General features: G+C 52.8%; 2 protein-coding genes across 5 annotated transcripts in view; both read right to left on the reverse strand.

The window, feature by feature from the left end:
* Window positions 1-543: 543 nt before the first annotated feature.
* Window positions 544-12,746, reverse strand: RSKR (ribosomal protein S6 kinase related). Of its 3 annotated transcripts, none has more exons than XM_058163921.1 (12): window positions 10,714-12,746; window positions 8,577-8,828; window positions 8,410-8,493; window positions 8,257-8,325; window positions 6,522-6,591; window positions 6,064-6,171; window positions 4,739-4,779; window positions 4,455-4,482; window positions 2,924-3,013; window positions 2,745-2,833; window positions 2,269-2,379; window positions 544-1,819 (listed from the first exon to the last, which is right to left on the reverse strand). In XM_058163921.1, exons 1-12 carry the CDS (start codon window positions 10,777-10,779, stop codon window positions 1,619-1,621), a joined length of 1,209 nt encoding a protein of 402 aa, XP_058019904.1. In that variant the 5' UTR covers window positions 10,780-12,746; the 3' UTR covers window positions 544-1,618. The 3 variants fall into 3 exon arrangements, with proteins under 3 accessions (XP_058019904.1, XP_058019905.1, XP_058019906.1); XM_058163922.1 differs by lacking the exon at window positions 10,714-12,746 and adding an exon at window positions 9,209-9,538; XM_058163923.1 differs by lacking the exon at window positions 8,410-8,493.
* A 136-nt stretch (window positions 12,747-12,882) lies between these two features.
* BLTP2 (bridge-like lipid transfer protein family member 2) overlaps window positions 12,883-27,726 on the reverse strand; it is a 36,561-nt gene continuing 21,717 nt past the window's right edge. The window contains exons 22-39 of one of the 2 annotated variants that reach the window (XM_058163920.1): window positions 26,999-27,098; window positions 26,715-26,917; window positions 25,720-26,011; window positions 24,746-24,903; window positions 23,233-23,439; window positions 21,974-22,073; window positions 21,579-21,761; window positions 20,908-21,029; window positions 19,315-19,470; window positions 19,079-19,200; window positions 17,632-17,812; window positions 17,449-17,535; window positions 16,641-16,751; window positions 16,409-16,544; window positions 15,246-15,370; window positions 14,261-14,362; window positions 13,910-14,044; window positions 12,883-13,250 (exon numbers count right to left, since the gene is read on the reverse strand). In XM_058163920.1, the coding sequence (XP_058019903.1) occupies window positions 13,068-13,250; window positions 13,910-14,044; window positions 14,261-14,362; window positions 15,246-15,370; window positions 16,409-16,544; window positions 16,641-16,751; window positions 17,449-17,535; window positions 17,632-17,812; window positions 19,079-19,200; window positions 19,315-19,470; window positions 20,908-21,029; window positions 21,579-21,761; window positions 21,974-22,073; window positions 23,233-23,439; window positions 24,746-24,903; window positions 25,720-26,011; window positions 26,715-26,917; window positions 26,999-27,098 (2,703 nt within the window). In that variant the 3' untranslated portion in view covers window positions 12,883-13,067. Of the gene's footprint in view, window positions 13,251-13,909; window positions 14,045-14,260; window positions 14,363-15,245; window positions 15,371-16,408; window positions 16,545-16,640; window positions 16,752-17,448; window positions 17,536-17,631; window positions 17,813-19,078; window positions 19,201-19,314; window positions 19,471-20,907; window positions 21,030-21,578; window positions 21,762-21,973; window positions 22,074-23,232; window positions 23,440-24,745; window positions 24,904-25,719; window positions 26,012-26,714; window positions 26,918-26,998; window positions 27,099-27,726 lie in introns of those variants that run through there. The other variant, XR_009152801.1, reaches the window with a different exon arrangement.

Genomic DNA, 27,726 nt, shown 5'->3' on the forward strand with positions numbered 1-27,726 from the left:
GTCAGGAATGGGATAAGATCGCCTGCTTGAGCAGGGGGTTGGACTGGATGACCTCCAAGGCCCCTTTCCAATTCCTTTATATCTCTGATATAACTGGGTGGGGTCATTTTTGGATCCAATCCACTGTTCTTCTGTCCTTTCTATCCTACTGAACACATGATAAAACGGAAAGCTCAGCCTTTGTCCCGTTTTTCCCTCTTTTAGCTGAAACGGCACAATAAAATTTTAAAATGATTTTTCCGGCTCAGTGACCAATTGGAGCAAGTGTGCAGGGAAAGAATCTCAAGGCAGAAAGTGAGCAAGCTAGGGCAATTTTACCACCTGTGGACTTCAACTCCCAGAATCCCTAGAGCCTCCCAGGAATTCTGGGAGTTGAAGTCCACAGGTTGTAAAAGAGCTGTAGTCCCGTTCTCCTTTCCCCCCCCCCCCTCAAAAAAAATAAATAAATCTAAGGCCAATTTGGATCTGCAAATGTTTGGTCTGGAAATGCCTCCTCTGCGCTGGGGAAAACAGAAGACAGAAAACGGAAGAATGACGCTTTTAGAAAAGTCTTTTATTGCTTTGAACTAACGGGAAAAGATATATATGTGTGTGCTAACATATACTTGATACAACATCAACATAAGTGGGGAAAAAGAAGAAAGTGTGAAAAACTAAATCCTAAAGAGAAACCTGGCTCAGCAGATTGCAAGGGATTCATTTTGCTGGTTTATTTTTAAGCAACTTAAACAAGGATTAGACCAGGGGTGTCTAACCGTGGGAATTTAAAGACTTGTGGACCTCAACTCCCAGAATTCCCTAGCCAGCTGGCCAGGGAATTCTGGGAGCTGACGTCCACAAATTTTAAAGTTCCTAGTTTGGAGACCCCTGGATTAGAATGAGCTATTTATTCTGTAAACCCTGAGTATCACCCCCAGACCCTGAACAGTTTCCCCTCCCCCTGAAGACCAAGCAGGGACCCCTGCAGAGACCCCAAAAACAGATTTCCGCTGTGAGACAGAGAGCAAAACCCACTGCAAAGCATGGATGTAGTCTGTAAACTGGTAAAAAGAAGACTGAACCAATATAGATAGTCCTCAATTTACGACCACAATTGAGCCCAAAGTTCCTATTGCTGAGCAAAACCATCGTTAAGTGAGTTTGCTCCATTTTACGACCTTACTTGCCCTAGTTGGTAAATGAATCCCTGAAATTGTTAGGAACACGACTATTAAGTGAATCCGGCTTAAGTCCCTTAAGACCCAAGTCCGTTTTTTCAGTGCTGTTTGGTCACTAAATGAACTGTTGTAAGTCGAGGACTACCTGTAACAATATATAAACAGCAGGAAGAAGAGAATATTCCCATCCTTTGGGGTGCCCTCCTCCCATCCTGCTCTGCAAATCTGCCTCTTCCGACCCCCAATCTTGGTGGTCCCCACCCCACCCCAAGCCTTCCCAAAAAGCTCCACGAGGGCTGGAAAGAAGAAAACCGGTGCCCACATCCTGCTGGTGGTAACGGGGGAACCGCCTTGGGGGTCTACGGTGGGGTTTCGGCCCGAGGAGCCGTGCCAAGATGCGCCTGCCAAGAGTGTCTCGCAGGCACCGCTGGGGCGCTGTGACCCTTGGGAATGCCGGTGGCTCAGGATCCGCCCAGATCACAGTCGAACTCCAAGAAGGCAGCGGGCTCCATTGGGGGGCTCTGGAGTTGCTGCCAGCCCAGGGCGAAATCTGCCGGTTGCTTCCTGAGGGTGTCGGCATCGAAGCTCATGCCACGGAAGAAGAGGTGGGCATGGAAGTGGTGAAGACGGCAGGGTCGGCGTTGAGGGTCCTTGCACAAGAGCTTTGAGGGGAGAGAGAGGGGGGCAGGGGGTTACCTGGCAACCACCTGGATCAGGAGTCTCCAGCCTTGGGAACTATAAGACCTGTGGACTTCAACAGCTGTCCTAGAGCAAAGCTGGCTGAGGAATTCTGGGAATTGAAGTCCACAGGTCTTAAAGTTCCCAAGGTTGGAGACCCCTGACCTCGATGATGCTGACATAAGCAGGAATTGTTCAGGTCTGGGCCTTCCTCAATCCTGTGGGGACGGGAGGGGGGACCGGGGGGGGGGGAGGCTGTAGCTGGTACACTTTCTCCAACTTAGCCGAAGGACTCCCGTAAACCCCCCCCACTGCAAGCTGGATCTTGCCCCAGAGATTTCGGGGGTAAGATTTGGAGGGTGGGGAGAGGGGCTTCCAGGGAAGAGGATGCAAATGGGTTGGGGGGCTTGGAGAGGGCAGCAAGGAAACTCACCTCGCTGAGCAGGAGACGAAGGCCCCAGCTGAGCCCAGCCGGGATGGCGTATGTGCTGCGTTTCACGCTCCGCAACATGGCCAGGTGGTCTCGCTCCGGGGAGACAGGGAACTGGGGAGACAAAGACCCCGTTCACCCCACTCAGGGGGCAGCGGACCCCTCCCCTTCACTCCCTGGCACGGTACTGAGGGCCAGCCAGGCAGAACGATAGAAGTTGGCATCGGCACCAAAGAAGCTTAAACAAACCAGAGTGGAGCCATGATGGCTCAGCCCTTGCATCTCTCTGTCTCTTTGGCGCTTAGCAGAATTCTAGGGATCTTGGCGGTCATCTAGCCCAACCCCCTGGCCAAGGTTTAAGGGTCCTCACTCAACCCCGGAGAAATGGTTGTCTGATCTTGAAAACCTCCATCTGGCTGGCTGATGGTGGAGGCAGATTTTTGGGGTGCCCAGAGACCCCTCCCCATTCCTCTCCTCACCTGTCCAGTGGCCATTGCAAACAGCAGCACCCCCAGGGACCACCAGTCGGCAGCGTGGGCGTATGGACCACCACTCAGCACTTCTGGGGCTGCCCCAAGGGAAGAGCAGAGGGTCAGTGATCTTGGCTGCCCGGGTGACCCCTCCCAGCTGCCCCCTTCTCTTCTGCCAACTGCCTTACCCATGTACTGGAGGGTCCCACAGATGGTGAAGGCTCGCCTGCCCCACGGCAGATGCCGCGAGAGGCCGAAATCAGCCAGCTTCAGGTGACCTGGCCGAGGTGGGGCATAAAACAGAGAGATCAACAACAGGGAGTCCTCAACTTATGACCACAATTGAGCTCAAAATTTTTGTCACTAAGCAAAACATTTGTTGAGTTTTCTCCATCTTATGACCTTTCTTGTCACCGTTGTTAAGTGAATCACTGCAGTTGTTAAGTGAATCACTGCAGTTGTTAAGTGAATAGCACGGTTCTTAAATGAATCTGTCTTCCCCGTTGACTTTGCTTGTCAGAAGGTCACAAAAGGGGATCACGTGACCCTGGGACACGGCGACCGTCATAAACGTGAGTCAGTTGCCAAGCGTCCGAAATCTGATCACGTGACCACCGGATGCTTCAATGGTGGTTAAGTGTGAAAAACGGTCCGAAGTCACTTTTTTCAGTGCCGTTGTAACTTTGAACGGTCACTAAACAAACGGTTGTAAGTCGAAGACTACCTAACTTGACTTGTGGCCTTCAGCTGCCAGAATTTCTGAACCTTCGAGTTATGACCTTAAAAGAGTCCTAACACAACAGTCGTAAGCCATAACAGTGCTAAAAATTTATAATGTTAAAATTTGCAGCAATCATTACGCAAACGCTGCGTCGTTAAGCGAACCCACGGGCTCAGTTTTGCTGAAAACCGGAAGGAACTGCCAGTTTTCACTGTCCTAAAATGTGGTCATGTGACTATAGGATGCTGCAAACGGCTGGGGTGCCAAGTGTCCGAAGAGTGACTGACCGCAGAGGCAGCCCAACAATCTGGGTCACAAGTCTGCTTTTGGGGGGGAAGGGCAGGTCATAACTTGGAATCATGGCTGGGGTCTCTCTGAATGGGTTGGACCAGGAGTTGAAGTCCACAGGTGGCCAAGTCGCCATAATCCCCCCATCCCTGGTCCAAGGGGCTCCTGGCAGAAGGGAGACCCCTGCTTTTGCCCACATGCATGGGGGGAGGGCAATGATGGGTTTCAAAAATTTTAATACCGGTTCTGTGGGTGTAGCTTGGTGGGCGTGGCAGGGGAAGGTTACTGCAAAATCCCCATTTCCTCCCGATCAGCTGGGACATGGGAGGCAGAGAATAGATGGGCCAGTCAGAATTTTTACTACTGGTTCTCCAAACTATTCAAAATTTCCGCTACCGGTTCTCCGGGAGTGGTCAGAACCTGCTGAAACTCACCTCTGGGGGACGGGAGGAGTCTCTTTTTCAGAGCATGGACTTCCTGGGCTGGAGAACAGCTGGTTAAACAGCTGGTTTAAGACTGGCGCATCCCAGCATCACAGGGACCAGGCATGTGCCTCCTGCAGCCTTCCCAACTGCCTGGCGGGCGTTCCACTTACTGCCCATCCCTGCAGCCAAGTCAGCTCTCTAACCAGCCTCTTCTGAGGTCCCAAATGAGGCTGCGAGGCCAGCCAAAGACCCCTCCCCTCCCTCTCTTCCCCCTCCCACCCTTACCTTGTTCATCCAAAAGGATGTTTTCCATCTGCAAAGAAAGCAAAAATAATAATAATAATAATAGTCCAAATGAAGTGACGGAGCCCAGATTAATTTCCTGCCGCCCCACATCCTCTCCTCCTGGGGTCGAGAATTGCTCAAGGAGGGTGCTCGCTTGGTTAAGGGGCTGCCAACAATATAGGGGGCAAATACTTTGCAGCTAGTTGGGAATCGGGCTGCCCTGCCCTGCCCTGCCCAGCCCAGCCCCTGAGCCCACGCCAGGAAACGAGGCGAGGGTCCCGTACCTTGATGTCCCGGTGCACGATACCCTGGTTGTGAAGATAGGCTGCAAAAGAAAAGAGCCTCATTAAAGGAGAATATTTGTAACTCGGGGTTGAACTGTGGGGTCTTGGGGGTTTTCTGGCAGGCATTTCATGAACCTGCTAGGTAACATCATCAGTGCTAGGAGGAGGTGGGGTTGTGTGGAGAGGAGGAGGGGGAGGACTGTGGGGTCCTTGGTGCTCTCTGATCTTTGGTTCTTTTCTTGCAGACATTTCACGACCGAACTAGGTAATGTTATCATGGTTAGAAGAGAAGGAGATTTGCCCTCAATTTACTCCTCCTTCCCTGGTTGGGTCATGAAACATCTGCAAGAAAACCACCCAGCTCAAAGAGCACCAAGGACAAGAGAACGCAGAGCATCCCATCATCCCAGCTTCTGACAGATGCGAGGAACTTCAAAAGTCACAACATCGCCACGGTCACGTGATCGAAATCTGGGTGCCTGGCAAACGGCCTGCAGTTATGACTTTTCTGGCATCCCAGGGTCATGTGATCGCCCTGGGCGACCTTCCCAGCTGGCTTCCGACGAGCAGCAAAGTCAATTCAAAGTTAAAACTGTGTGATTCTGTTAAATGCAACGATCTGCTTAACAGCTGCGGCACAAGAGGTTGCAAAATGGGGCAAAACTCACTTAGCAACGGTCTCACCAAGCAACGGAAATCTGGGGCTCATGCGAGTACTAGCTGTACGCCTTCTGCTTCTTGCAATTAATTTTTACAATGACTGTGATGATAATTTATCACTTATAGCTTGTATGTACAATGAGAGCTTATGCACCGGAGACAAATTCTTTGTGTGTCCAATCACACTTGACCAATGAAGAATTCTATTATTGTTCTATTATTATTTATGCTGTAATAAGTGGAGCGGTGTGGCGACTTAGAGGTGGAACTTCTGCCTCACAATCTGGAGGCTGAGTTCAATCCTAGGTAGAGGCCAATATTTCTCTCTGGGCACGATGAGAATATATATTTGCTGAATGTAACTCCGCATTGGCGACGGGAAGGGCATCCGGCCAGTAAACATTCAGCTCCATTCAGTTGCCCAGACTTCACCCCGCAAGGGATTATGGGGGTCATTAAATAAAGATGATGATTTATACTTGTATTAAGTAGGGCTGCACCTGCATTGGGCACTGCCCCACTTAATACAAGTAAAGATTTATAATACCCTTAATTATAATAAAAGATTTATAATACCAGGTAGATAACCAGCAGAAAAATAAGAATATAGGGCTGAGGCAGGCCCGAGAGAGGGCAGCATCTGGGGCAGCCCCTCACTCACTCACCCAACACCAGCACCAGCTCCGTGGCAAAGAGTCGGATGGCACCTTCGGCCAATGGCCCGGCCGTCTTCCACAGCGTGAAGAGGTCCCCGGAGCTGCAGTAGCTGCACACTGGAAAGCAAGGGGTGGGGGGGGGTGAGAGAACAGAGACCCCTCACTCAAGACGCCTGGCAGCTCATCCTGCTCCTTGCCGCCCCCACCCCCACCCCATTGCAAAAGATAGAGGACAATCCGCAGATCGAAGGGATTGGCCGAACGGAGGCGGGGGGGGGGGAGATTTATGGCTGCAGAAAGCAGGGAATAATCCTTATGATCCCGACCAAGGAGGGGGGATTGGAGCGTGCTGTGGAAAGGGGGGGAGGGGACACACAGGAGCAGAGGGATGTGGGAGGAATGGAAGAGGGGGGGTCTCTAGGCTAGCTAAGCCCCCCCGCCCCCCCCCCCCCCCGATGCTCACTCACTAATGAATAGATGATGTTTCCCCTGCCAGCTGTCTCCTAAACAGTGGAGAAACGGGTGGCGCACCTGCCTCTGGGGAAGGAAGAGAAACGGGGGGTCAGAGCCAGCCAGATTTGGGGGGTTCACTATCTTGGGCTGGTGTGTGTGTGTCTAGAATGGGGACTTTAAAAAACAACAACAGGACATCCCGGTTAAATAATAAAGGCCACGGGAATTGCGAGAAATTGGCACGCTTCCAAGCAGCTGCCTTCTGTGCGTACTCCATAGAAAAGTAGGACAATTTCAGGCTGCTGTTTCGGGGGGGTGGGGGGAGGCTTTCTTTCCGTCCCCTCCCCCGGCAAATGTGCATTGTGTAAAAAAACAAGCTTGGCAACTGTTAAGACTTCAATTCCCAGAATTCCCCAGCCAGCTACACCAGGGGAGCCCAATCTTAACAACTGGAAGACCTCTGGATTACAACTCCCAGAATTCTGGGTTGCAGTTGCAGTCCACGGGTCTTCCAGTTGCTAAGATTCCCCTCCCCCCTTTAAATTCTTTAAAAACCACTGGACTTAACATCTGCAACAGGGACCAGCTCTCGCTTCACAATCAGGAGGCTGTAAATTCAATCCTAGGTAGATATTTCTCTCCCTGGGCACAATGAGAATTTATCTGCTGAACAAAACTCTGCATTGGCAACAGGAAGGGCATCCGGCCAGTAAACTCTCTGCTAATTCCATTCAGTTGCCCAGACTCCACCCCGCAAGGGATTATGGGGTCGTTAAACGATGATGATGATAACCCACCCCCCTTTCAAGCTGTGCATCACTGGGGCAGGGATAGAGTCTATGGGGCACTGCCTTTAGAACCAGCGCCTCTTAAGAGTGACCAGTGGGGTCCTTCTCAATGGCCTTTGGTGGGTCATTAAAGTCCAGCGTTTGTTTTTAAAGGCGCTCCCTGTGCTGAAATTTAATTATTGCAACCTGCTGGGAATATTGAAATATGTATATGAAACGGGTTTTAGCACCCGGGTCTGGTAAATTCGCACTCGTGGCACCATTCTCTTCTATCTGTCTTTGTCACCCCCTGCCAGAGTCGCTTTTCAGACTGAGATAGAGGCAATATAGGTTTAATAAATACAGTAAATAAAAGTAAAAGCTATCAAATAATAAAGCAATATTGATTAGTGATTGATTTCAATTACGGGCTACGAGATAACTAGTCCTGCCTTAGGCATGAAAGTTGGCTGGGTGACTTTAGGTCAATCACCAGGCGACTGGGAGTTCCAGTCCTCCCTTGGGCATGAAAGCCAGCTGGCTTCAACCTACTTCACAGGGTTGTTGTGATGGGAAAAATAGGAGGAGGAAGATGATACATTGGCCACCTTGAGTTACTTATGAAGCAATCAAGGCAGGGCAAACCTATAATAAATAAATAATAAACACCAATGGATTCTTACAACAGCCCTGCTGAGTAAGCCAGAATGATATTCCCCATCTTGCCAACCGGGTCACGGTGTAGTATATCCAGAAGAGCCTCTAGGATCTCCTGCTAGTGCAGGGGGTTGGACTAGAAGACCTCCAAGGCCCCTTCCAATCCTATTATTCTATTATAGTTGAAATGGCCAGCCCAGCTTTGCTGCTGGAGGTTCTCAGCAGCTTTGAGACCCCTGTTTAGGTGGCCTGCCCCCTGTGGCCTCCCCCCCCGGAATATAACACCACCCAGCCCCCAGCCCACCCCCAAGGCCCCCAGCCTCACCTGGATGCTGACCTCCTCCTTGCACTGCCTCACGCTGTCCCTGCGAAGCACCTCCACTTTGGGCACCACCTGTGGGAGACACACGATGGGGGGATGAGTGGGGCCTGAGACCCCTAATGGGGGTGGGGGGTGGGAGACGGGATGGAGGCTCACCTTCAGCGCAAAGACCTTCGCTTGAGAGCTATCCAGCACTTTGAGGACGGTCCCAAAGGTGCCCTTGGCCAGGAAGCCCAGAATCTGGCAAGAGAGAGGCAAAGGGGTGACGGCCGAGCCCCCCACCCCACAAGACCCCTCCCCGCCTCCTGAATCCGGGCACGCACCTTGAGTTGCTGCTGCTGCAGTGGAGGCTGGACAGGAAACTCCGGCAGGAAGAGCGAGGCGTGGGGGGCCGTGGGCCACTCGGCACCCGCCATATCGGGGGTCTTCTTGTCCCCCTGCGCCAGCTCTCTTTTCGGGGGGCTTTGGGGGGCCAAGGCCTGCTCCAGACCCAGCAGAGTCCCACCCAGGTGGGAGAGGAGGCGTTTCCAACTTCGTACCCACAAAGCGTCGGGCAGGGCACCTGTGCCGTGGCCCTGCGGAGGGGACAGGGGTGCATGAGGGGCTCTGCCTGACATGGGACCCCCAAAAACGGTCAACAGGAGAGAAAAAACCTGCAATGAAAGTTCCCACCTTCCCCCATTGCTCCCATCCTGCTCCCATCTGTTAATTGGCCATAATGTTTTGGATTTTGTATTATGTTTTTAATTTCTGTATTTATTTTTTATGATTCTAAAACTCTGAGAGTTATGATGAGGTAAGATGGGCGGCCTATAGATTTTATAAATAAGAATAATAATAAAAGGCAGAGCGATCCAGGATCATCTGAAATCAGCCCGATCAAGGGGGAAAATGCTCCCCAAACAGGGGCAAGGACTTTAGTCAGAAGCCCCCTCCTCTTTTTTATTTTGAATACCTTCCTGGAGTCCATCTGTGTCTTGTGTGCATCCAGCACTGCTTGCTGTGGGTGGGGTCTGTTGCGGGGACTCAGAAGTTTGTAGAGATCATCCAGTCCGACCCTATCAGCCTCTCCTGGGGGATTCCCCCTCCAGATGTCACCAGTCTAAGAGCCCACCCAGCCCTGATGGCCTGAACCACTGAAGGACAGGTAAGGAGGAAGGAACTGGGTGGGGGAAGCAGCCCCTTTTCTCCCTCCAACTTTTTTTACTGTGTGGTAAGGGCTTAGTATTTGTATGTGTGTAAGGGAAGGGTCTCCAAATTTGGCAATTTTAAGACGTGGACTTCAATTCCCAGAATTCCTCAGCCAGCCCAGCATGCCTCCAGCAAAATTTCAGGGATGAACCAAGGGGTCTTTCCTGCGGGGGGGGGGGGTTTCTAGTCATCTCACAGAGTGGTGTGAGTGTGTTCCCCGCCTATAGAGGTTGTGTCTCCGCCATTCCTGTGCTGGGGAAAGTAGCAAGTAGGAAGAGCTGGTGACCCCTGCCTCAATTGAAGAGGGGGTTCAAAGGAAGCTGGTGACCCCAAGTGAGAGAGGCAGCTGGGCAGGAATCGCTTCCAAGACTCATAGCCGACTTTTACACTTTGGGGGGGGGGCTTTCATTTTTGCCTTCTTCATCACTCCAGGTTCTGCTGCAAGCCAAATGGGGTCATTTAGTGTCCCCAAAAACTGACGGGCTAAAGAGGGGTGTGTGTGTGTGTGTTTAAAGCCCCTTTGCCTGCTCTGCCCTGGTTAGTGCCACGGAAGGAGCGGGCCACGGAAATAATTCCATGAATATCGTTTCATGCCACATTTTCCCTTCCCAGCTGGCCACAAAGCATCGCCCGTCTGGCTCTGCCTGCCTCGCAGGGCTGTTGTGAGGATGAAAGGAAGGAAAGGAGGCAGGGAAGACTAGCCGCCCCCCAGGGAGGCTCCAGGCCGGTCCCGGGAGAAGCAGCCAAGCCCAGCGAGCGGGAGGGGCGCAGAGCGGAGCCCCGCTTCCGCAGAGACCGCTCGCTGCGCGGGATCCAGAGGCAGCGCAGGTTTTCGAGAGGGCGCAAAATCGGAGGAACGCCGGAGCCCAGCTCGGCTCCCTCTGCGCAAAGCCGGCTGGACTACAATGCCCATCCTCTTCCCAGACCCCCTCTTGGACGGAAGCAGCCGAGGCCGGGGGGGGGTCTTTCGGGAGAGACGCTGGGGGGCCAGGAGGGGCTCCGCACCCAGCAGGCGCCCCTTCCGAGGCCGGGATCCCCTTCCCAGCTGAAGCCCCCCCTCCTGGTCTCGTCTTAATCCGGGCGGGGGAAAAGCCAGCGAGCCCTCCGGAGACCCCCGCTGCCCCGGGCATGCAGCCCCCCCGCCGCTGGGCGACCCCGGGACCCCCCCCTCCCCAGGGCTTCCTCGGCGGGGGGGTGGAGACGGGAGCCGCGACCCCCTCCCCATTCGGGGGCGCAGAAGGCGCTCTGCACGTGCTCTGCTGGCCTTACCCGCAACTTCGGGGGGAAGCCCCGCTCGGCCGGCTCCCCGGCGGGGTTGCTGCCCGCGGCCCCCATCTGGGCTGCGGCCGGTGGGCGCTCTCCGAGGAGCGGAGGCCCCGCGGTAATCCCGCTTACGTAAAGCCCCACGCCGCTAATCCCCCGCCGGCAGCCCTCCGGCCACGCCCCTTATGCAAAACCCAGGGGGGCCGCCCCGCCCTCCCGCCTGGGAGGCCCCGCCCCTAGTCGGCATTCAAGACGTTCCCGCGCTGGGAAAATCCGCCCAAAGGGCGGGGCCTTCTGGAGCTCGCACCGGAGTGGCTACGTGCAGCCAAGCCACGCCCCCTGCTGCATAACTCACCCGCTCCCGCCCCGCCTCTAAATCCCTGCTGGCGCCCGCGGGCGCAGACTCGGGCTGGCTGTACTTTCCCTCCGGTCGCTTGGACTACAATGCCTTTGGCTGGGGCCGATGGGACCTGCAGTGCAACAGCTGGATGGCTTGGCTGGAGACTCTGGTGGGAAAGTTACAAGCCGCATCTAGGCAGTCTCTGGGGGTCTTTATGCAAACAGGCAAAAACTGCCAACAACGGAGAATATTTGTAGCTCAAGGTTGAAATAAGGGGGTCCTCGGCGCTCTCCGAGTTTGGCTGTTTCCTTGCAGACGTTGCGTGACCCAACTAGGGAACATCATCAGTGCTACAAGGGACAGAGTTGAGGAGGAGGGATGAAGGTGAGGAAGAGAGGAGGAAGGAAGGAAGGAAGGAGCAGGTGAAGTAGGAGGAGGAGAAAGGGGAAGAGGAGGGAAGAGAGGAGAAGACGACGAGGAAGAAGGAAGGAAGGAGAAAGGAAAGTGAGAAGTAGAAAAGGAAGAGGAAAAAGAAGAGAGGAGGAAGGAAGGAGGAAAGAAGGAGGAAGGAGAAGGAAGAGGCAGAAGAAAAAGAAGGTGAAGGAGGAGGAGAAGGAAAGGAATCTCCAAAAGTTTCCGGGGGGGTGAGGAAAAGAGAGCCAGGGGCTTCCTAAGGTCTCTGCCCCCCCCAAGCAGCCTCCCGTGAAAGGAAGGGGGTGCACTCAGTTGTCTGGGGTCTGTTCCCCCCCAAGGACCCGCCTGCACACTTTGTTGGTCAGAAGGTCGCAAAAGGGGATCACGTGACCCCGGGGACGCTTCGGCCGTCATAAATGTGAGTCGGTTGCCAAGTGTCTGAATTTTGATCAGGTGACGGATGTTGCAATGGTCCTAAGTGTGAAAAACGGTCAAAAGTCACTTTTGTCAGTGCTGTTGTAACTTCGGTCACTAAACGAATTGCTTTAAGTCAAGGACTGCCTGTCCCGTAAGGTGCCTATTTAAGGCGTTGTCTAGCTCAGAGGAGGAACGTGGTGGCCGAGTTCCAGCAGTCTTGACTGACGGGACTTGGAGAGTCCTGGGGGGCCCCCCTGCCCATCTGAGGAGGGTCCCCTGCTCTGGGCAGACTCCGAGAGGTCCAAAGTGGGTGATCCACACTTTGCTTCTCAGCTTCAGAAGACAGGCAGTCCTCGACTTACAACCACAATTGAGTCCAAAAGTCACATTGCCAAGCGAGACATTTGTTAAGTGAATTATGGTCCATTTTACGACCCTTCTTGCCACAGCTGTTAAGTGAATTACTGCAGGTAAGTGAGTCACACGGCTGTTGAATGAATCCGGCTTCCCCACTAACTTTGCTTGCCAAGAGGTCACAAAAGGGGTTGTGTGACCCTGGGACACTGCGACCGTCATAAATAGGAGTCAGTTTCTAAGCGTCCAAATTTTGATCATGTGACGACCGTGGGGATGCTTCAACGGTCGTAAGTGTGAAAAATGGTCGTAAGTCACTTTTTTCAATGCTGTTGTAACTTTGAACAGTCACTGAACGAATTGCTGTCGGTCGATCAGGGGTTCTGGCTGAAGAGCCCAGAAGCCACCCGCCCTCTTCCCCCCAGGGCTCCCCAAGGCTGCAGGAGGTGGGTGAGCCAGTCCCAAGAGGCAGGGGAGGGGGGACCTGAGTGGGGAGAGTCTGGGGCTGGCACGAGGTGGGGAGGGGACGGTCCCCCTTGGCACATTCGGGGTGGGGGAGGAGAGGAATCACGACAGGAGACGGCTCCAAATGATAAACTCTGTTATTTAAACTCTCCCTCCCCTTCCCCACTACCTGGCCTTCGGAGGACCCCCCCCCCCCTCTCCGTGGCCTGGTCCCACACGTGTCTGGGGCCCTCGGGGCCCCTTCAGTCCGGAGTCCAGTGTCTGGCCAACAGTGCCCAAGAGCGCCCACAGGCCGGACCCCGGCAGGGCAGGCAACGATGGTGGCGGGGCAGCCGGCCGGCTTGGGTGCCCGCCTGGCGGCCTAGTGGCCTCACTTGCGCCGGCTGAAGATGGACTTCTTGCCCGGGTTCTTCTCGCCCACGCTCAGCCCGATCAGCAGCCGGGCCTTCTCGTCCTCCTCCTGCTGCTGCACCGGCCCCTCCAGCTTGCTCTCCTGCCTCGCCCGGGACTCCGTGCCCACCGCTGGCTTCAGGCGCAGCTTCTCTTTGATGACCTGGGGGGGGAGGGGGGGAGGGAGATGAGAAGGAACGGAGGGAGGAATGGAGGAAGAACGGAAGGAAGCAGGAACAAGAGGGAGGGAGGGAGGGAGGAAGGAAGGAAGGATGGAGGGAGGAGGGGGAAGGAAGGGAGGAAGAAAGGAAGAGGGAGGGAGGGAGGGAGGAAGATGAGAAGGGAGGGAGGAAGGAAGATGAGAAGGAAGGAAGGATGGAGGGAGGAAGATGAGAAGGGAGGGAGGGAGGAATGGAAGAAGAATGGAAGGAAGCAGGAACAAGAGGGAGGGAGGGAGGAAGGAAGATGAGAAGGAAGGAAGGATGGAGGGAGGAAGGGGGAAGGAATGGAGGAAGAAAGGAAGAAGGGAGGGAGGGAGGGAGGGAGAGAGGAAGGAGAGATGTATGAGAGGAAGGAAGGGTGGGAGGAAAGAATGGAGTTGAGCCCGTGTCTCAGGCTTTCACCCACTTTCTACCCATCCCAGGTAATGCATCTTCCCATAATCCCCAGCCCAGCCAGAAGTATCGGGTATCAGAGCTGGCATTAGGCGTGGCACCCCTGCAAAGCTTGCCAGCTGCCTGGGGTGGCAGTGCCAGGAACAGGGGGCAGTTCTACAGTCTTGGCCTGGAGGATGGGCTTTGTTGGCCCTCCGGCCTCCCTTACCTGGGCCACCAGGGCCTTTCGGCTGTCTCGCTTCACCGCCATAGCAAAATCCAGCCACGTCCAGGTGTTGTTGTGGTACTCGAGACACGGCAGCACCAGATTGAGATCCCCCCAGTCCACACTGTTCTTCTCTCCCTGCAGTGACCGGGGGTGGGTGGGGTGGATTCAGAAACCAGAAGCCCCCCCACTCTTTCCTAGCAGCCCCCCCCCCCAAGGCAGTGAATCAACACAACCTCCATCTCTTTCCAACAAAAGCAATCCGGTGGAACTTATTGCCACCAGAAGAAGGGAGGGAGAATAAGCAGAATAGGCCGACCCTTGACCCCGACTGCCCCCCCTCCCCCCACGCACCTTGTAGCTGACGCAGAGGGGCACCTGCGGGATCTTGATGTAGATGAAGGAATTGTTCATGGCCGCCCGCTCCTTCATCTTGTCAATGTCGTCCACCGGGTACTGGGGGGGAAGTGGGGGGGACGAGGGCCATTAGAGCCAGGCCAGCACCCCCCGCATTGCGCCCAGGGGCTCCCCGACTTTCCTGGCAAGGCTGCCGCAGGAGAGGCCCCAAGACCACCACGCAGGTAGCCCTCAACTCACAGTTCATTTAGTGACCATTCCAAGTTACGCCGGCACTGAAAAAAGTGACTTAGGACCGTGTTTCACACTGACGACCGTTGCAGGGTCACACGATCAGAATTTGGATGATTAGCAACTGACTCTTATTTATGACGGTTGCAGCGTCCCTGGGTCACATGATCCCCTTTTGTGACCTTCTGACGAGCCAAGTCAAGGGGAAAGCCAGGCTCACTTAACAGCCGTGTTGCTAACTTAACAATTGTAGTGATTCACTTAACAACAGTGGCAGGAAAGGTCATTAAATGGGCCAAAGCTCACTTAACAAGTGTCTTGCTTAGCAATGGAAATTGGGGGCTCGGTTGTGGTCGTAAGTCAAGGACTATCTGTATAGTTTATGGGCAGACAGACGGATGGACGGAGGAGGAAGCCTGCTCAGGTCTGCATTAAGGCTCAACTGGGCTCCTTCTCTCCGCACCTTGCATGGAGGCCCCCCGACACCCCTGCGAGGCTGGAGAGCCACTGCCCAAAGTCCCCCCTGAGTGTCCGCGGCTGAGGATGGGCGGCCTCTCCCCCCACCGCCTTCGCCCTCACCCCAGGGCCCTTCTAGATGGTCTCTCAGAGAAGGTGAGGACACCGCTGGGCTCTGAGGAAGCAAGGCCATGCGTGCACACACACACACGCGTCTCTGGACTCAAGAGTCCTCCAGGGTGCTTTGCTTGGCCAAGGACCAAGTCAGATCAAGAAGTCCCACAACGGCGGCTACCTCGGGTGTTTTGCGGAAGGAGCGCCTGACCCCTGATGTCCGGTTCAGCCCTTGGCCCATGCCTTTCCCGGAGCCCAGCGAGTCTTCGGAGACCATCAGCTGCCGCGGCTTGACCACTGGCATGCCTGCACATCCAGGAGAGAAACTCCCATCAGCTGAGGAGAGCCGAACTCACAGGTAGCCTCGTTTGCAATGGACGAGGACGTGGCATTCGGGTTTTGCAGCTACTACGATTGTTGGCCGAGCAGGGACAAAAAACAGCCCGGGAAATGATTGAAGCCTGGGAGAAACGGGCACCTTGTCAGTCAATAGGAGCGCTGACTTACAGTTGGCTGAATTGATTATTTTGATTAAAGAAAAGAATATAAGGACTTTTCTTTCCACGTGGAGACCGCTTCTGAACTTTGCGCTTGAAGTGGAAAAGAAGGAAACTCTGATTTTGGGTTTTGCCGATTAGATCAGGGCTCTCCAACCTTGGCCACTTTTAAGAATTGTGGATTTCAACTCCCAGCAGCTGAGGAATTCTGGGAGTTGAAGTCCACAAGTCTTAAAGTGGCCAAGGTTGGAGAGTCCTGGATTAGATTGATAGATCTTTAGAAATGGCTTCCTTCTGTTATTATGAAAAAAAACCCCAAAAAGTTGTAATATTGATACCTTATTTTACTGCAACAGAGAGAATCAGAAGTCCATTTTTCTTTTTCTTTTTTTTTGGTATCCTCCCTCACTTCTCTTCCCACCGTTTTCCTATTTACTTTTGCGTTCTGCATCTTATTTTATTTTATAACCCAATAAAAACGTTAAAATGCTGATTTACCACCACCTTACCAGGCACTTAAGACCTGAGCGCAAACAATGACTAACCACTTAATAGCCGGCCATCAACATTCTACTAGATTAAAAACCACACACAAGGAGCCACGGACGTTCCCTGATGGGCTCCAGCATGAGTCCAGAAGCTCGGAAAACGAAAACTTCCGGTCCTGGTGACCGACCCGGATTGGATCCTGCGACATCATCCTGGGATACGTAGATTCGCCTTCATTCACGCACAAACTCTCAGCTCCCAGAGCCCTTCCCTCCCCCGGGACCCAGCTGGGAAGCATGCAGAGAGGCGCAGGCAGCCTCCTTCGGAGGGAGGTTGTGTCCCTTTCACGCTCACCCACCCGTGGTCACCAGCTTGGACTTGTCCTCTTCGTCGCCCACCTCCTCCTCCTCCACGTTGCGTCCGGGGAAGAAGAACCCCATCATGCGGTGGAAGAACTGGTGCGTCAGCTGGATGGTTAGCGGCACCACGTTGACCTGGTTGCGATGGGGGGGGAGGCAGAGAGATTAAGCTCCCCACTTGCAAAAGGAAGGGGTGGGGGCATCGCAGCCCTCGCACCCAGCCCCTCTCACCTCAAAGTGTTCCTTGATGGAAATGCCGCCCACCGGTGGCCGGACCTTGCTGAAAATCCGCAGGGCCAGCTGGCGTCCCGACTGGCAGGCGCTCTGGGGCCGCAGGACCACCTGCAGGGGACATACCAGGGGGTCAAAATCCCTCCCTGCATGGGGGAAGCCCCCTCCTTGCTCGTATGCGCTCTGCGTGTGCCTAGAGGGGCTCTAGGTGACTGCTCAGTGAGATTTCGGGGTGGGGTGTCTTGTCCTTTTATATGGGTGCTGGGTGTTGTGATTGGATGAATCACAAAGCCGATTCTGGTCTTGTGAGTTTTGACTGGAGGCCGTGTGAGGTGCAGAATTGAAGGGGTGAGCAGGTGGTCAGTTCTGTTGTCCGATAGTCCGTTTCCACCCAGAGACGCTTCACCCCAAAACCTCCCTGAAGAGGCCACCTAGTTTGGTAACGGAACATCCGGGAGCAAAACAGGCAGCTTGGAGGACAGACACACACACCCCCCCCGCCAAAACCTACAAGTTACGAATATTCTTGACGATCTCTAAGATTTACACGAATATTGAAGAAATGGTGAGAGAATCGATCATTAAAGAAAGGGTGCCAAAGGAGGGACGGAATGAAATGGGAATGATAAAAACTTTTTTTTCATTGTTTGAAATGATAAAGTTTCATTGTTGAATTGCCCCGTGGGGAATTGTCCCATCCAGGTCCAGAGGTCCCCTGGCAGCCGTGCAGGAGTGACCCGCTGGCTCTCATTCCTCCCCCAAAGGCCAAGGGAGGTTGAGGGGGGGGGGGAGTGGGTCGGCCACCCACCTTGTACACAGCGTTGGGCAGCAGGTTGTTCATGGTCACCCAGCCCAGCTCCAGGAGATGCTCGGCTGTGTCGTCCGATTTGTTTATCTGCAAGAGGCCGGAGCGGTCAGCAGCAGCCGGAGCTGGCTTGGCCCGGCTGCCCAAGCCCCCCCCCCCTCCAGCCCCTCTGGCCCCCGGCCTCACCTTGCTGTAGAGGAAGCGCTGCAGCTCCACCTCCGCGATGCCCAGCTGCCCGTCCTCTTCGGTCAAGCGCCAGCGGGCCTGGGCAAAGTAGAACTCGGTCCGGCGAGCAACACTGACGTCCTCCAGCTGTTTGCGCAGCTCCATTTTGTTGGCCCTCTGCAGCTGGAAGTCCTTAAAGCACCTGAGAAAAGAGAGACAGGTCGTCCTCGACTTACAACCACTCGCTTAGTGACCAAAGCTACAACGGCACTGAAAAAAGGGACTTACAACCCTTTTTCACACTTACGACCGTTGCAGCAGCGCCCCCACGGTCACATGATCAAAATTAAGAGGCTTGGCAACTGGTTCGTATTTATGACGGTTGCGGTGTCCCGATCAGCTTTTGTGATCTTCTGACAATGGGGAAGCCAAATTCACTTAACAACCGTGTCACTAACTTAACAAGTGCAATGGTTTGTTAAGCGAATCCGTGCCAAGAAAAGTCATAAAATAGGGCAAAACTCACTTAACAAATATTTTGCTTAGCAGCATAAATTTTGGGGCTCATCTGTGGTCATAACTCAAGGAACACGCCTGAACACTACCAATTTTGGTCACCACACTATAAAAAAGATGTTGAGACTCTGGAAGAAGTTCAGAGAAGAGCAACTAAGATGATCAAAGGCCTGGAGACTAAAACAGCTGCAGGATTTGGGATTGGCCAGTCTAGAGAAAAGAAGAATTAGGGGGGACATGATAGCAATATTCCAATATTTGAGGGGCTGCCACAGAGAAGATTTGGGGGTCAACTTATTTTCCAAAGCAACAGAAGAAAAGACAAGAAGCAACGGATGGAAACTAATCCAGGAGAGAAGCAACCTGGAATTCAGGAGAAGCTTCCTAACAGTGAGGACAATTAACCAGTGGAACAGCTTGCCACCAGAAGTTGTGGGCGCTCCATCACCGGATGATTTTAACAAGAGATTGGACACCGATCGTCTGAAATGGTGTAGGGTCTCCATGCTTGAGAAGGGGGCTGGACTAGAAGACCTCCAAGGTCCCTTGCAGCTCATTCATTCATTCTAAAGACTATCTGTACATCCCACCGCCTCAGGTGGGACAGTCTAACATAGTCCAACGGCTATCTCTGGAGACCGGAGGCCGTGGCCCCCTTGGGTGGGTGGGCTCCCTGCAGGCCCCCCCCCGGGGCCTCTGTGGGTAGCAGAATTTTATTTATTTATTTATTTTTATTTTATTAGATTTTTATACCGCCCTTCTCCCGAAGGACTCAGGGCGGTGTACAGCCGAAATAAAATACAGAGTATATACAATTAAAAGAAATTAAAAGAAACTATTAATAAATGGCCGATAATTTAAAAATTTACAATTTTACAATTGTAAATTGTAAGCAGCAGCCAGCCCCTTCCCCTTGGCTGGACCACGATCCCCCCTTCCCCAGTCCCCATACCTGATTAGGATGTTCAGGTCCTCGCTCTCCTGTTGCAAGGTGGCCTTTTCCTGGCTCAGCTGCTGCTGCAGCTTCTGGTTGTGCTCCAGCAGTGACTCGTTCCGCCCATCGTCCTGCAAGGACTGGGGAGAGAAGGCGGACAGGGGTGTGTGTGTGTGTGGGGGTCACACATAGGCTCCCCAAGGGCCACGCAGGAAGCCTCCCCCCATCACAGCCCCATCCCCCGATGCGCCCACCTTCATGACCGAGTACATCTGCTTCTCCAGGAGCCGGATCTGGGCCACGTGCTGTCGGACGGCCTCCTGCAGGTGCAGGATACTACTACGCTGTTCCTCCGGATTGCTGGAGATCTCCAGCTGGAAACGGACTCGCTGCTTCTTCTCACTGTGCTCCTGGGGGGAGAGGGAGGAGGGGGGGAAAAAAACCCTCGGTCGGTTTTTAAGGCAGATCAGGCCAGTGGGAATTGCGCGGGGTAGAAAAGACCCCTCCTCCTCCAGAAGTGCCAAGGAGGGGGAGATGCTGCTCACAGACGTCTCTCTCTCTCTCTCTCTCTCTCTCTCTCACACACACACACACACCCAACCCAAAAGGCAGAAGCAACCAGAACAGCTCCCACAATGGGCCAAAGTGGTTTTCTTTATTGCTGATATGACAAGAATTGCACCCGACTCCCTTCTCTAGTCTCGGGAAGCAGCCAGTAGAGACCACCAGGCTGAAACGTTTCCTCCCACCAAGGAGTCTAAGATGGAATGTCTTCTACCTCCCTCCCCTCATTCACCGTGGGACAATTCAACAGGTCAGTTGAATTATCTGAAATAATTTTAAAATTCATTGTCATTCTTTGCCGTTCCCATTTCATCCCGTCCCTCCTTTGGTGTCCGTTCTTTATTGATTCTGTTCCACCATTTCTTCAATATAAATGACGCTATAGAGCACTGCACACCTCAACAACTAGACACAAGAACAGTTTTTCCCCCAAATGCCATCACTCTGCTAAACAAATAATTCCCTCAACACTGTCAAACTATTTACTGAATCTGCACTACTATTAATCTTCTCATCGTTCCCATCACCCACCTCTTTCCACTCATGACTGTATGACTGTAACTTTTTGTTACTATCATTAAGGGTTAAATTATACCCTATGACCATCATTTGTGTTGTAAATGTTGTACCTTTGATGAAGGTTTTTTTTCATTTCCTTTTATGTACACTGAGAGCATCTGCACCAAAACAAATTCCTTGTGTGTCCAATCACACTTGGCCAATAAAAAATTCTATTCTATATTAGTGTAACCCTTGTCCCACGGTGGGTTGGGCCCCTGAGAGCCGATTGCACTGAGGGATCTGTGACAATCTGTTGCGGGCAATTTGCCACGGCCACCTTGCCACGGGGCGAGGGTTACACTAACAGCCCACAAATGGCCGAATAGCATCATTAAAGAAGGGATGCCAAAGGAAGGACAGAATGAAACCTGAATGACAATAATTATAATTATTTTTATTTTAAATAATTAAACTGAATTGTTAAATTGTCCTGTGGGGAGTTGTCCTCGGCCCCTCTCCTTCAGCTGCTGCTTTGACTACAAGACCCAGCGTTCTGCACCGCTTGGATCCCGAAGGTGGAATTGCCGTTTCTGCCCCTGGCCTCCAGCAAACACAACCTGCCCTCCTTTCGGGCACCTTGGAGGGTTATTGGGATGGCACAAAAAGGGAGGGTCACCCTCCTCTCATCCGCAAACCATCCCAGGGAAGCCATGGAGGAAAAGGCAAAAGTTCTCAAGAACCTCCCAACATCAGCATCCCGCCCCCCCCGCCCCCCCAGGTACCTTCCGCTTGGGCTCCACGTGCAGCAGGAGGTTGTTGACGATGTCGAGGATCATGGCGTACTGGGCCGGGTTGGTGGAGATCTCCAGGTCATGGTGGATCAGCGTGAAGGTGTCCACGGCTCCTGCAAGGAAGAAGAGAGTTAGAAGGGACCTTGGAGGTCTTCTAGTCCAGCCCACTGCTCAAGCAGGAGACCCTATCTATACCATTTCAGACAAGTGGCTGTCCGGTCTCTTCTTGAAAGTCTTCAGGGTTGGAGCACCCACAACTTCTGGTGGCAAGCTGTTCCACTGGCTAATTGTCCTCGCTGTCAGGAAATTTCTGATTTCCAGATTGGATCTCTCTTTATTGATCTTCCACCCGATACTTCTTATTCTGCCTTTGGGGGCTTTGGAGAATAGCTTGACCCCCAACTCCTCTCTGTGGAGCCCCTCAAATACTGGAAGATGCTCTCCTGTCTCCCCTGGTCCTTCTCTTCCCTAGACTAGCCAGGCCCAGTTCCTGCAACCATTCTTATACAGTCTCCGGTCCCCTCAACATCCTGGTTGCCCTTCTCTGCACTCAGCATCTTTTTGGTATCGTGGCTGGACTTTTTGGTATCGTGGCTGGAGAGGTGACCTGGACTAAGAAGCCCCCCTCCCAAGACCCTCGGCATCCACCCCCCGCTGCCCACCTTCCTGCTTCTTGAGAAGATCGTCTTTCTCGGGGTTGGCAGGCAGCTCCGGCGGTTTGATCTGAGTGGCCAACTCGGGGTTGATATCGTGGCTGTAGCTGATGTAGTACATGCGGCAGCTGCAGCGCGAAATGATGCGCTGGACCTGCTGTGTGGGCTGCACCTCGTGCGGCTGGTTCCAATCTGGCAGGGAGAAGGGAGGCAGCTGTGCCCGGGGACAGCAAAGTGCCCAGCAAAGTGCCCAGCAAAGTGCCCAGGATGCTGGGGGCACTCCCGGCCTGAGCATCTGGCAGGAGGCATCGCGGCTGGCCCACCGCCTCCTGCAGAAGGGTGTCTCTTGGGGGGTTGCGCACCCCTCCCCGTGCCAGTCCTAGCGCCAGGTGCTGGTTGCTGACCTGTGGTGGTGCTGACCATGCCACCCACAGCTTGCCCGCTCTCCATCAGCTCCTGCACGGAGTCCAGGGTGCGCTGCGGGTGCTCCTCAATGTTCTTGACCTGGGGGGTGCAGGGGAAGGAGGGCACACGGTCAGCAAGGACTGAGGGAGAGACCCAGGCTGAGCCGTGTATGCAGGACAGAGCCTGCTCTCTGCGGACAAAGAGTTCCCAATTCAGGGACCTTAGAGGTCTTCTAATCCAACCCTCTGCTGAAGCAGGAGACCTCGTACCATTCCAGACAAATGGCTCTCCAGTCTCTTCTTAAAAGCCTCCAGTGATGAAGCAGCCACAACTTATATTCCACTGGTTAATTCTTCTAACTGTCAGGAAATTTCTCCTTAGTTCTAAGTTGCTTCTCTCCTTGATCAGTTTCCACCCATTGCTTCTTGTTCTACCCTCAGGTGCTTTGGAGAATAGTTTGACTCCCTCTTCTTTGGGGCAGCCCCTGAGATATTGGAACACTGCTCTCATGTCTCCCCTAGTCCTTCTTTTCATTAAACTAGGCATAACCAGTTCCTGCAACCGTTCTTCTTTGTAAGTTTTAGCGTCCAATCCCCTAATCATCTCGGTTGGTCTTCTCCGCACTCTTTCTAGAGTATCAACATCTTTTTTATAATATGGTGACCAAAACTGGACGCAGCATTTCAAGGGTGGCCTTACCAAAGCCTTATAAAGTGATACCAAGATGGCCAAGCTGCCAACTCTGAAGCTGGCCTGACTGAGGCTGTTTTTGAGGCTTGCCACAATAGAGATGAGAGAGGGGGAGGGAAGAGGGGGGGGGGAGTAGAGATATCTGGGGTTTTGTAGCCAAAACAAAATAGTTTCTCCAGCAGCTGGCTGGAGAGAGGAGGAGGAAGAGAGAAGTAACCAGGCAAACAGCCAGCACCCATTGGACAATGGGACTTATTTTTTTGGGGGGGGGAGTTTCACTTTTTAATTAGGTAAAACCTGCGGGAACTCTCAGAGTCGGTTTTCACCAGCCTGTGCCAATATTATATCTCCAAATAAAACTGTTCTTTGAGGAATCTATGCCTCGGAGTTCTGTTTACAACGGGTGTGTTACTTGGAATGCTGGACAAGCAACTTGCGTAGAGCAAAGCGGGGATGGTCTTTAGCCTCCCCCCCATTCTACCAAGAGCTGCAGCCCAGCCTGGCTTATTCGGGGTCAGAAATGGGTCCACCCCCCTCTGACCAGAAGCAGGACGGTCATTGGCCCTACCTCCAGCCAGAGCTGGACATCCTCCCGCTCGGAGGGGCTGCTCTCGGTGGTGGCGAAGTACTGCATGCCGTCCAGCAGGCATGTCCAGGAGGTCTTCTGCTTGAGGGTGTCCCCGTACCAGGCCGGGTGGTGGTGGCACTGGAGCAGCTGGGCTTTGGCAGCCGAGACAATCACGCAGCCCTCCGTCTCGGCCCCACGGAGAACCATCTGGAAGGGAGACGGAAGACGGGAGGCAGTTACTGCAAGGTGCCCTGCGACCATGTGGGGCAGCACAGGACTCTTCTGCCCAGCAGGGCATGGGGGGGGGGAGTTACAGGTAGTCCTCGACTTACAACCATTCATTTAGTGACCACTCAAAGTGACTAAGGACCTTTTTTCACAATTACGACCTTTGCAGCATCCCCGCGGTCACGTGATCAAAATCTGGATGCTTAGCAACTGACTCATACTTATGACGGTCACAGTATCCCGGAGTCATGTGATCCCCCTTTTGAGACCTTCCGGCAAGCAAACTCAACCGGAAAGCCGGATTCACTAACTTAACAACTGCCATAATTCACTTCCCAATTGTGGCAAGAAAGGTCGTAAAACAAAGTGAGACCTAATGAACAAATGTCTCACCTAACAACCGAAATGCTGGGCTCCATTGGGGTCCTAAGTCGAGGATTACCTGTATTGTTTTTTATATTTTATTCTTTTAATTTTAATTTCCCCCCCCCCATAAACTGTGTTTTCATTGTTTGTAAACCACTAAGGTCTCTGTGACCAAGTAGGCGGCTATCTACATTTTCTAAATAAATAAAAGGCTGACCCAGACTCATATCTTGGGGCTTGAGCCGGGGGGCGGGGCGGGGAGGTGAATACGAAATTCTGCTCGCGGGAGCATTTCAACGGCTTCAAAAGACTGATTTTAAGTCTGTGTTTACAACACCCTTGTCGTAACTTTGAACAGTTGCCGAACAGACTTGATGCTCGTTGACAGCATCTTGGGGTTACGTGTCGTGGTTTTTAATTGTTTTTGCTGGTTTCTGGTATTGTTATTCCGACAAAAAAACACACACTGTATAAAATGAATGCAGTCAATGAGCATGATGTTTGCTTAATGGTTGTGGGATTCACTTAACAAGCACCACAGGGAGGGTCGTAAAATTGGACATGAACAAACGGAGGCCTGCTTAACATATACAAGATCTCCAGACCTTAATTTTGGGCTCAATTCCAGTCGCAAGTTGAGAACTGTCTGGATCAGAGGAGGGCAGCTTTTACTGCAGCAGCAGGCACAGGGCAGGGCAGGGGCGCCCATCCTGGGACTTCAACTCCCAAAATTCCCCAGCCAGGAAAGCTGGCTAGGGAATTCTGGGAGCTGAAGTTCTCCGGTCTCCAAGCAAAACTGCACCCCTCTGCTCTAAGGACTTCGACTCCCAGAATTCCATGTGCTTGCTGGGGAATTCTGGGAGTTGAAGTCCACCGGTCTTAAAGAGGCCGCTTCTCGCGTGGAGCAAAACGCAAAGACCTGACAGTTGACGAGCTCAATCAGGCAGTTGCGGTTGAAGATGTCATCAGTCTGACAGGCTGCGATCCCGCACAGCTGTTCACTGACCCCCGACTCCTCCTCGGTGAAAACCACAAACTTGTCTGTCTCCTCGATCAGCTTCTGCAACATGGAGGCCCCTGCAGAAAAAGAGGAGGGGGAGGATGGCACGGCTCGGCATGGCCATCCCCAAGGCCCCTGATGGGGAAGGACAGCTCCATCCTCCAAAATATAAAACAGACACACCCGTAGCCGGAAAGGAATGGTCCCTATAAAAGTTACTGGCACCAGGGTAATTCCACCCCCTCCCCCTCCAATTCTAGCTGCCCCCTTTCCTTTCTGTAAACTTCTCTCTTAGGTAGCTTCAGACTCTGGGGGGTCCTTGGTGCTCTTGTCTTCTTGCAGACATTCCATGACCCAACTAGGGAACGTCATCAGTGCTAGAAGGGAGTTAAGAGTAACACCGTCAGAATGGTGGGGTTTGCTTTCTGTTTCTATACAAGTTTGCCTTCCCAGTTGTGGTGGGGATGTGGTGCCCTGTTTGGCAGTTCCTTGACTGGGGTACCGTTTTCTGCTTGATTGGGCAAGCCACTGCATAGAAACGGACAGCAAAATCCCCTCCGAGGATGTTGCGTAGTTGAATGAATGAATATTTTAATTTGTATACCGCCCTTCTCCCGAAGGACTCAGTTGGGTCATGAAATGTCTGCAAGAAAACCAGCAAGCTCAGAGAGCACCAAGGACCCCCCAGGTCCACCCTCAGCCCCAAATATCCGCTCTATAGGTAATTTCACCCATGCGGGACCCTTTCAAGAAAGGCAGGTATGTGGACTCTGGTATTTCTCTGGCTGCCAGCCCTTTGTATCTTCCGGATCCCACACAATGACCCCCAAGCAACGGCCCCACGTCCGAGGGGCATCTTTCCCCCACGGGGTTCAGGGCCAGGGCGGCCTCACCTCCAGAGGGGCTTCGCTCCGTCCGGCCGCTGCTCGCCGGCACGACCCGCAGCGGGGGCTGGTGGCTGGGGGGAGGGCCCCGCCTGGGCTTCTTGGCGGGCAACTGGGGGCCGATCTTCAGCCCCCGCAGGGCCTCGGTGGACAGGTTGCGCTTCAGCACCGCGGACTTCTTGTAACCGTCGTAGAGGCCGAAAGCGATGTCCCGGTTGGTGGTGGTCCAGGACGCCCGCAGGTCCACCAGGTGTAGCTGGTGGGTGTGAAGCACATCGTCCCCGTCCCGCAGCAGAACCTCCTGGGAACGGAAGAGGGAGGATGAGACCAGCCCTGGTTTTAAAACTAAAAAGGTTTTAAAACGGGTTTTATAACTAAACAAATTCACTTGGCAGTATAAGGCCAACCCGGAGAACAAGGAGTGGGTCCAAAGATGGGCACTTTAAGACTTGTGGACTTCAACTCCCAGAATTCCATTTGCTGGCTGGGGAATTCTGGGAGCTGAAGTCCACAAGTCTTAAAGTGGCCAAGCTTGGACCTTCTTCCTGTACACCATCTGCTCCATTTCGAGAATAAAACGACCCAAACAGTGTCCCCAGAACAGCGAGTCCTCCACTTACAAAAATTCATTTAGTGACCCCAAGGTACCTTTTCAAGAGGTCACCGGAATTTCTTTTTCATTTAGTGACCGTTCAAAGTCATAACAGTGCTGGAAAAAAGGGACCGATGACCCTTTTCCGCACTTAGAACTGTTGCAGCTTCCCTGTGACTACGTGATCAAAATCCAGGCGGTTGGCAGCTGAACTTGGATTTATGACGGTCGCAACGTCCTGAAGTCACTCGATCAGTTCTTGCGACCCGAGCAACGTGAATGGGGAAGCCAGGTTCACTTAAGAACTGCAATGATTCACTTAAAAAGCTTGTCAAATAGGACAACACTCACTTAATGACCGGTGTGTGTTGTGTGTGTGTGTAGGGAGGGGGGGAGGGGGAGGAAAGGCTACCTCCTCGGCCGTGCGGAGGCTGTGGCGCTGGTAGGTGAGGGAGGAGAGGCTCAGCAGGTGGGTCTTCTTGACCAGGGAGTCCAAGCGGTGGTCCACGTTCTCCTCGCAGGGGGAGGCCATCAGGTGGACGTTCACCAGGCTGAGATCGCTCACCATCTGCACGATGCTCCACTCGGAGATCAGGCGGCGCATCACCGTGCCGGCTGCAGGGAGGGGAGAGGGTCAGGGGTCAGCAGGGGGAGCCTTGCCTGGCCCTCGGCCTCTGCCCGGCCACCTTCGCTCACCCTGAGGAATCAGCCGCTGCGTGCCACGGGTGAAGATGTGGCCCTGGCCGCACTCCAGCTGGATGCCACGCTGCTGGGCAAAGGAGGCCCAGTAATGGATCTGGGAAGAGAGGGAAGCCCATCAGATGGAGGGCAGCCCTCGGGGGGATGGAGTCGGGCTGCTGTAAAAATCCTCTAAATACATTTTCCAAAGAAATAAACATTTCTACAATTTCCTAAATAAAAAAAAACTTTTTTCTTCTAAACAAACACATAATCCAAATAAATCAATACATTTTTCTAAACATGTGTTTCCAAATTTTTTTTGGTATTTTTGTATTTTTTTTCTTGAATGTATTTTTTTTCCTTTTTATGTACATTGAGAGCAGATGCACCAAAGACAAATTCCTTGTGTGTCCGATTACACTTGGCCAATATAAAAATTCTCTTCTCTTCTCTTCCATTCATAACCAAATAATTTTTCTGGATAAAGAAATGAATATTTTTTTTCTAAATGAATATAAATTATTCTAAGCAAATATTTCTCTAAAGAAATAAAAATTTCTAAACAATTTTTCAAAAAAATTTTTTTAAAATAAATACTTCTAAAGAATTCTAAATAAATGAAATAATATTCTAAATAAATAAATTTTTGAATGAAAGAAAATGAAAAAGAAAGAGAAGGAAGAAAAAAGAAAGAAAGAAAGAAAGAAAGAAAGAAAGAAAGAAAGAAAGAAAGAAAGAAAGAA

This window comes from Ahaetulla prasina, chromosome 1, assembly GCF_028640845.1.
Source record: "Ahaetulla prasina isolate Xishuangbanna chromosome 1, ASM2864084v1, whole genome shotgun sequence".
In the NCBI taxonomy this organism is placed as follows: Eukaryota; Metazoa; Chordata; class Lepidosauria; order Squamata; family Colubridae; genus Ahaetulla; species Ahaetulla prasina.

What these genes read in the sequence shown, in the direction of transcription:
- RSKR (XM_058163921.1), bottom strand. Translation starts at nt 10,779, where the DNA reads ATGGGGGCCGCGGGCAGCAACCCCGCCGGGGAGCCGGCCGAGCGGGGC. An exon ending in TGCAGCAGCAGCAACTCAAG is followed by an intron (nt 8,494 to 8,576) that starts GTGCGTGCCCGG and finishes CTCTCTTGCCAG; the next exon opens with ATTCTGGGCTTCCTGGCCAA. An exon ending in CATCCTTTTGGATGAACAAG is followed by an intron (nt 3,014 to 4,454) that starts GTAAGGGTGGGA and finishes CACCTCGGCCAG; the next exon opens with GTCACCTGAAGCTGGCTGAT.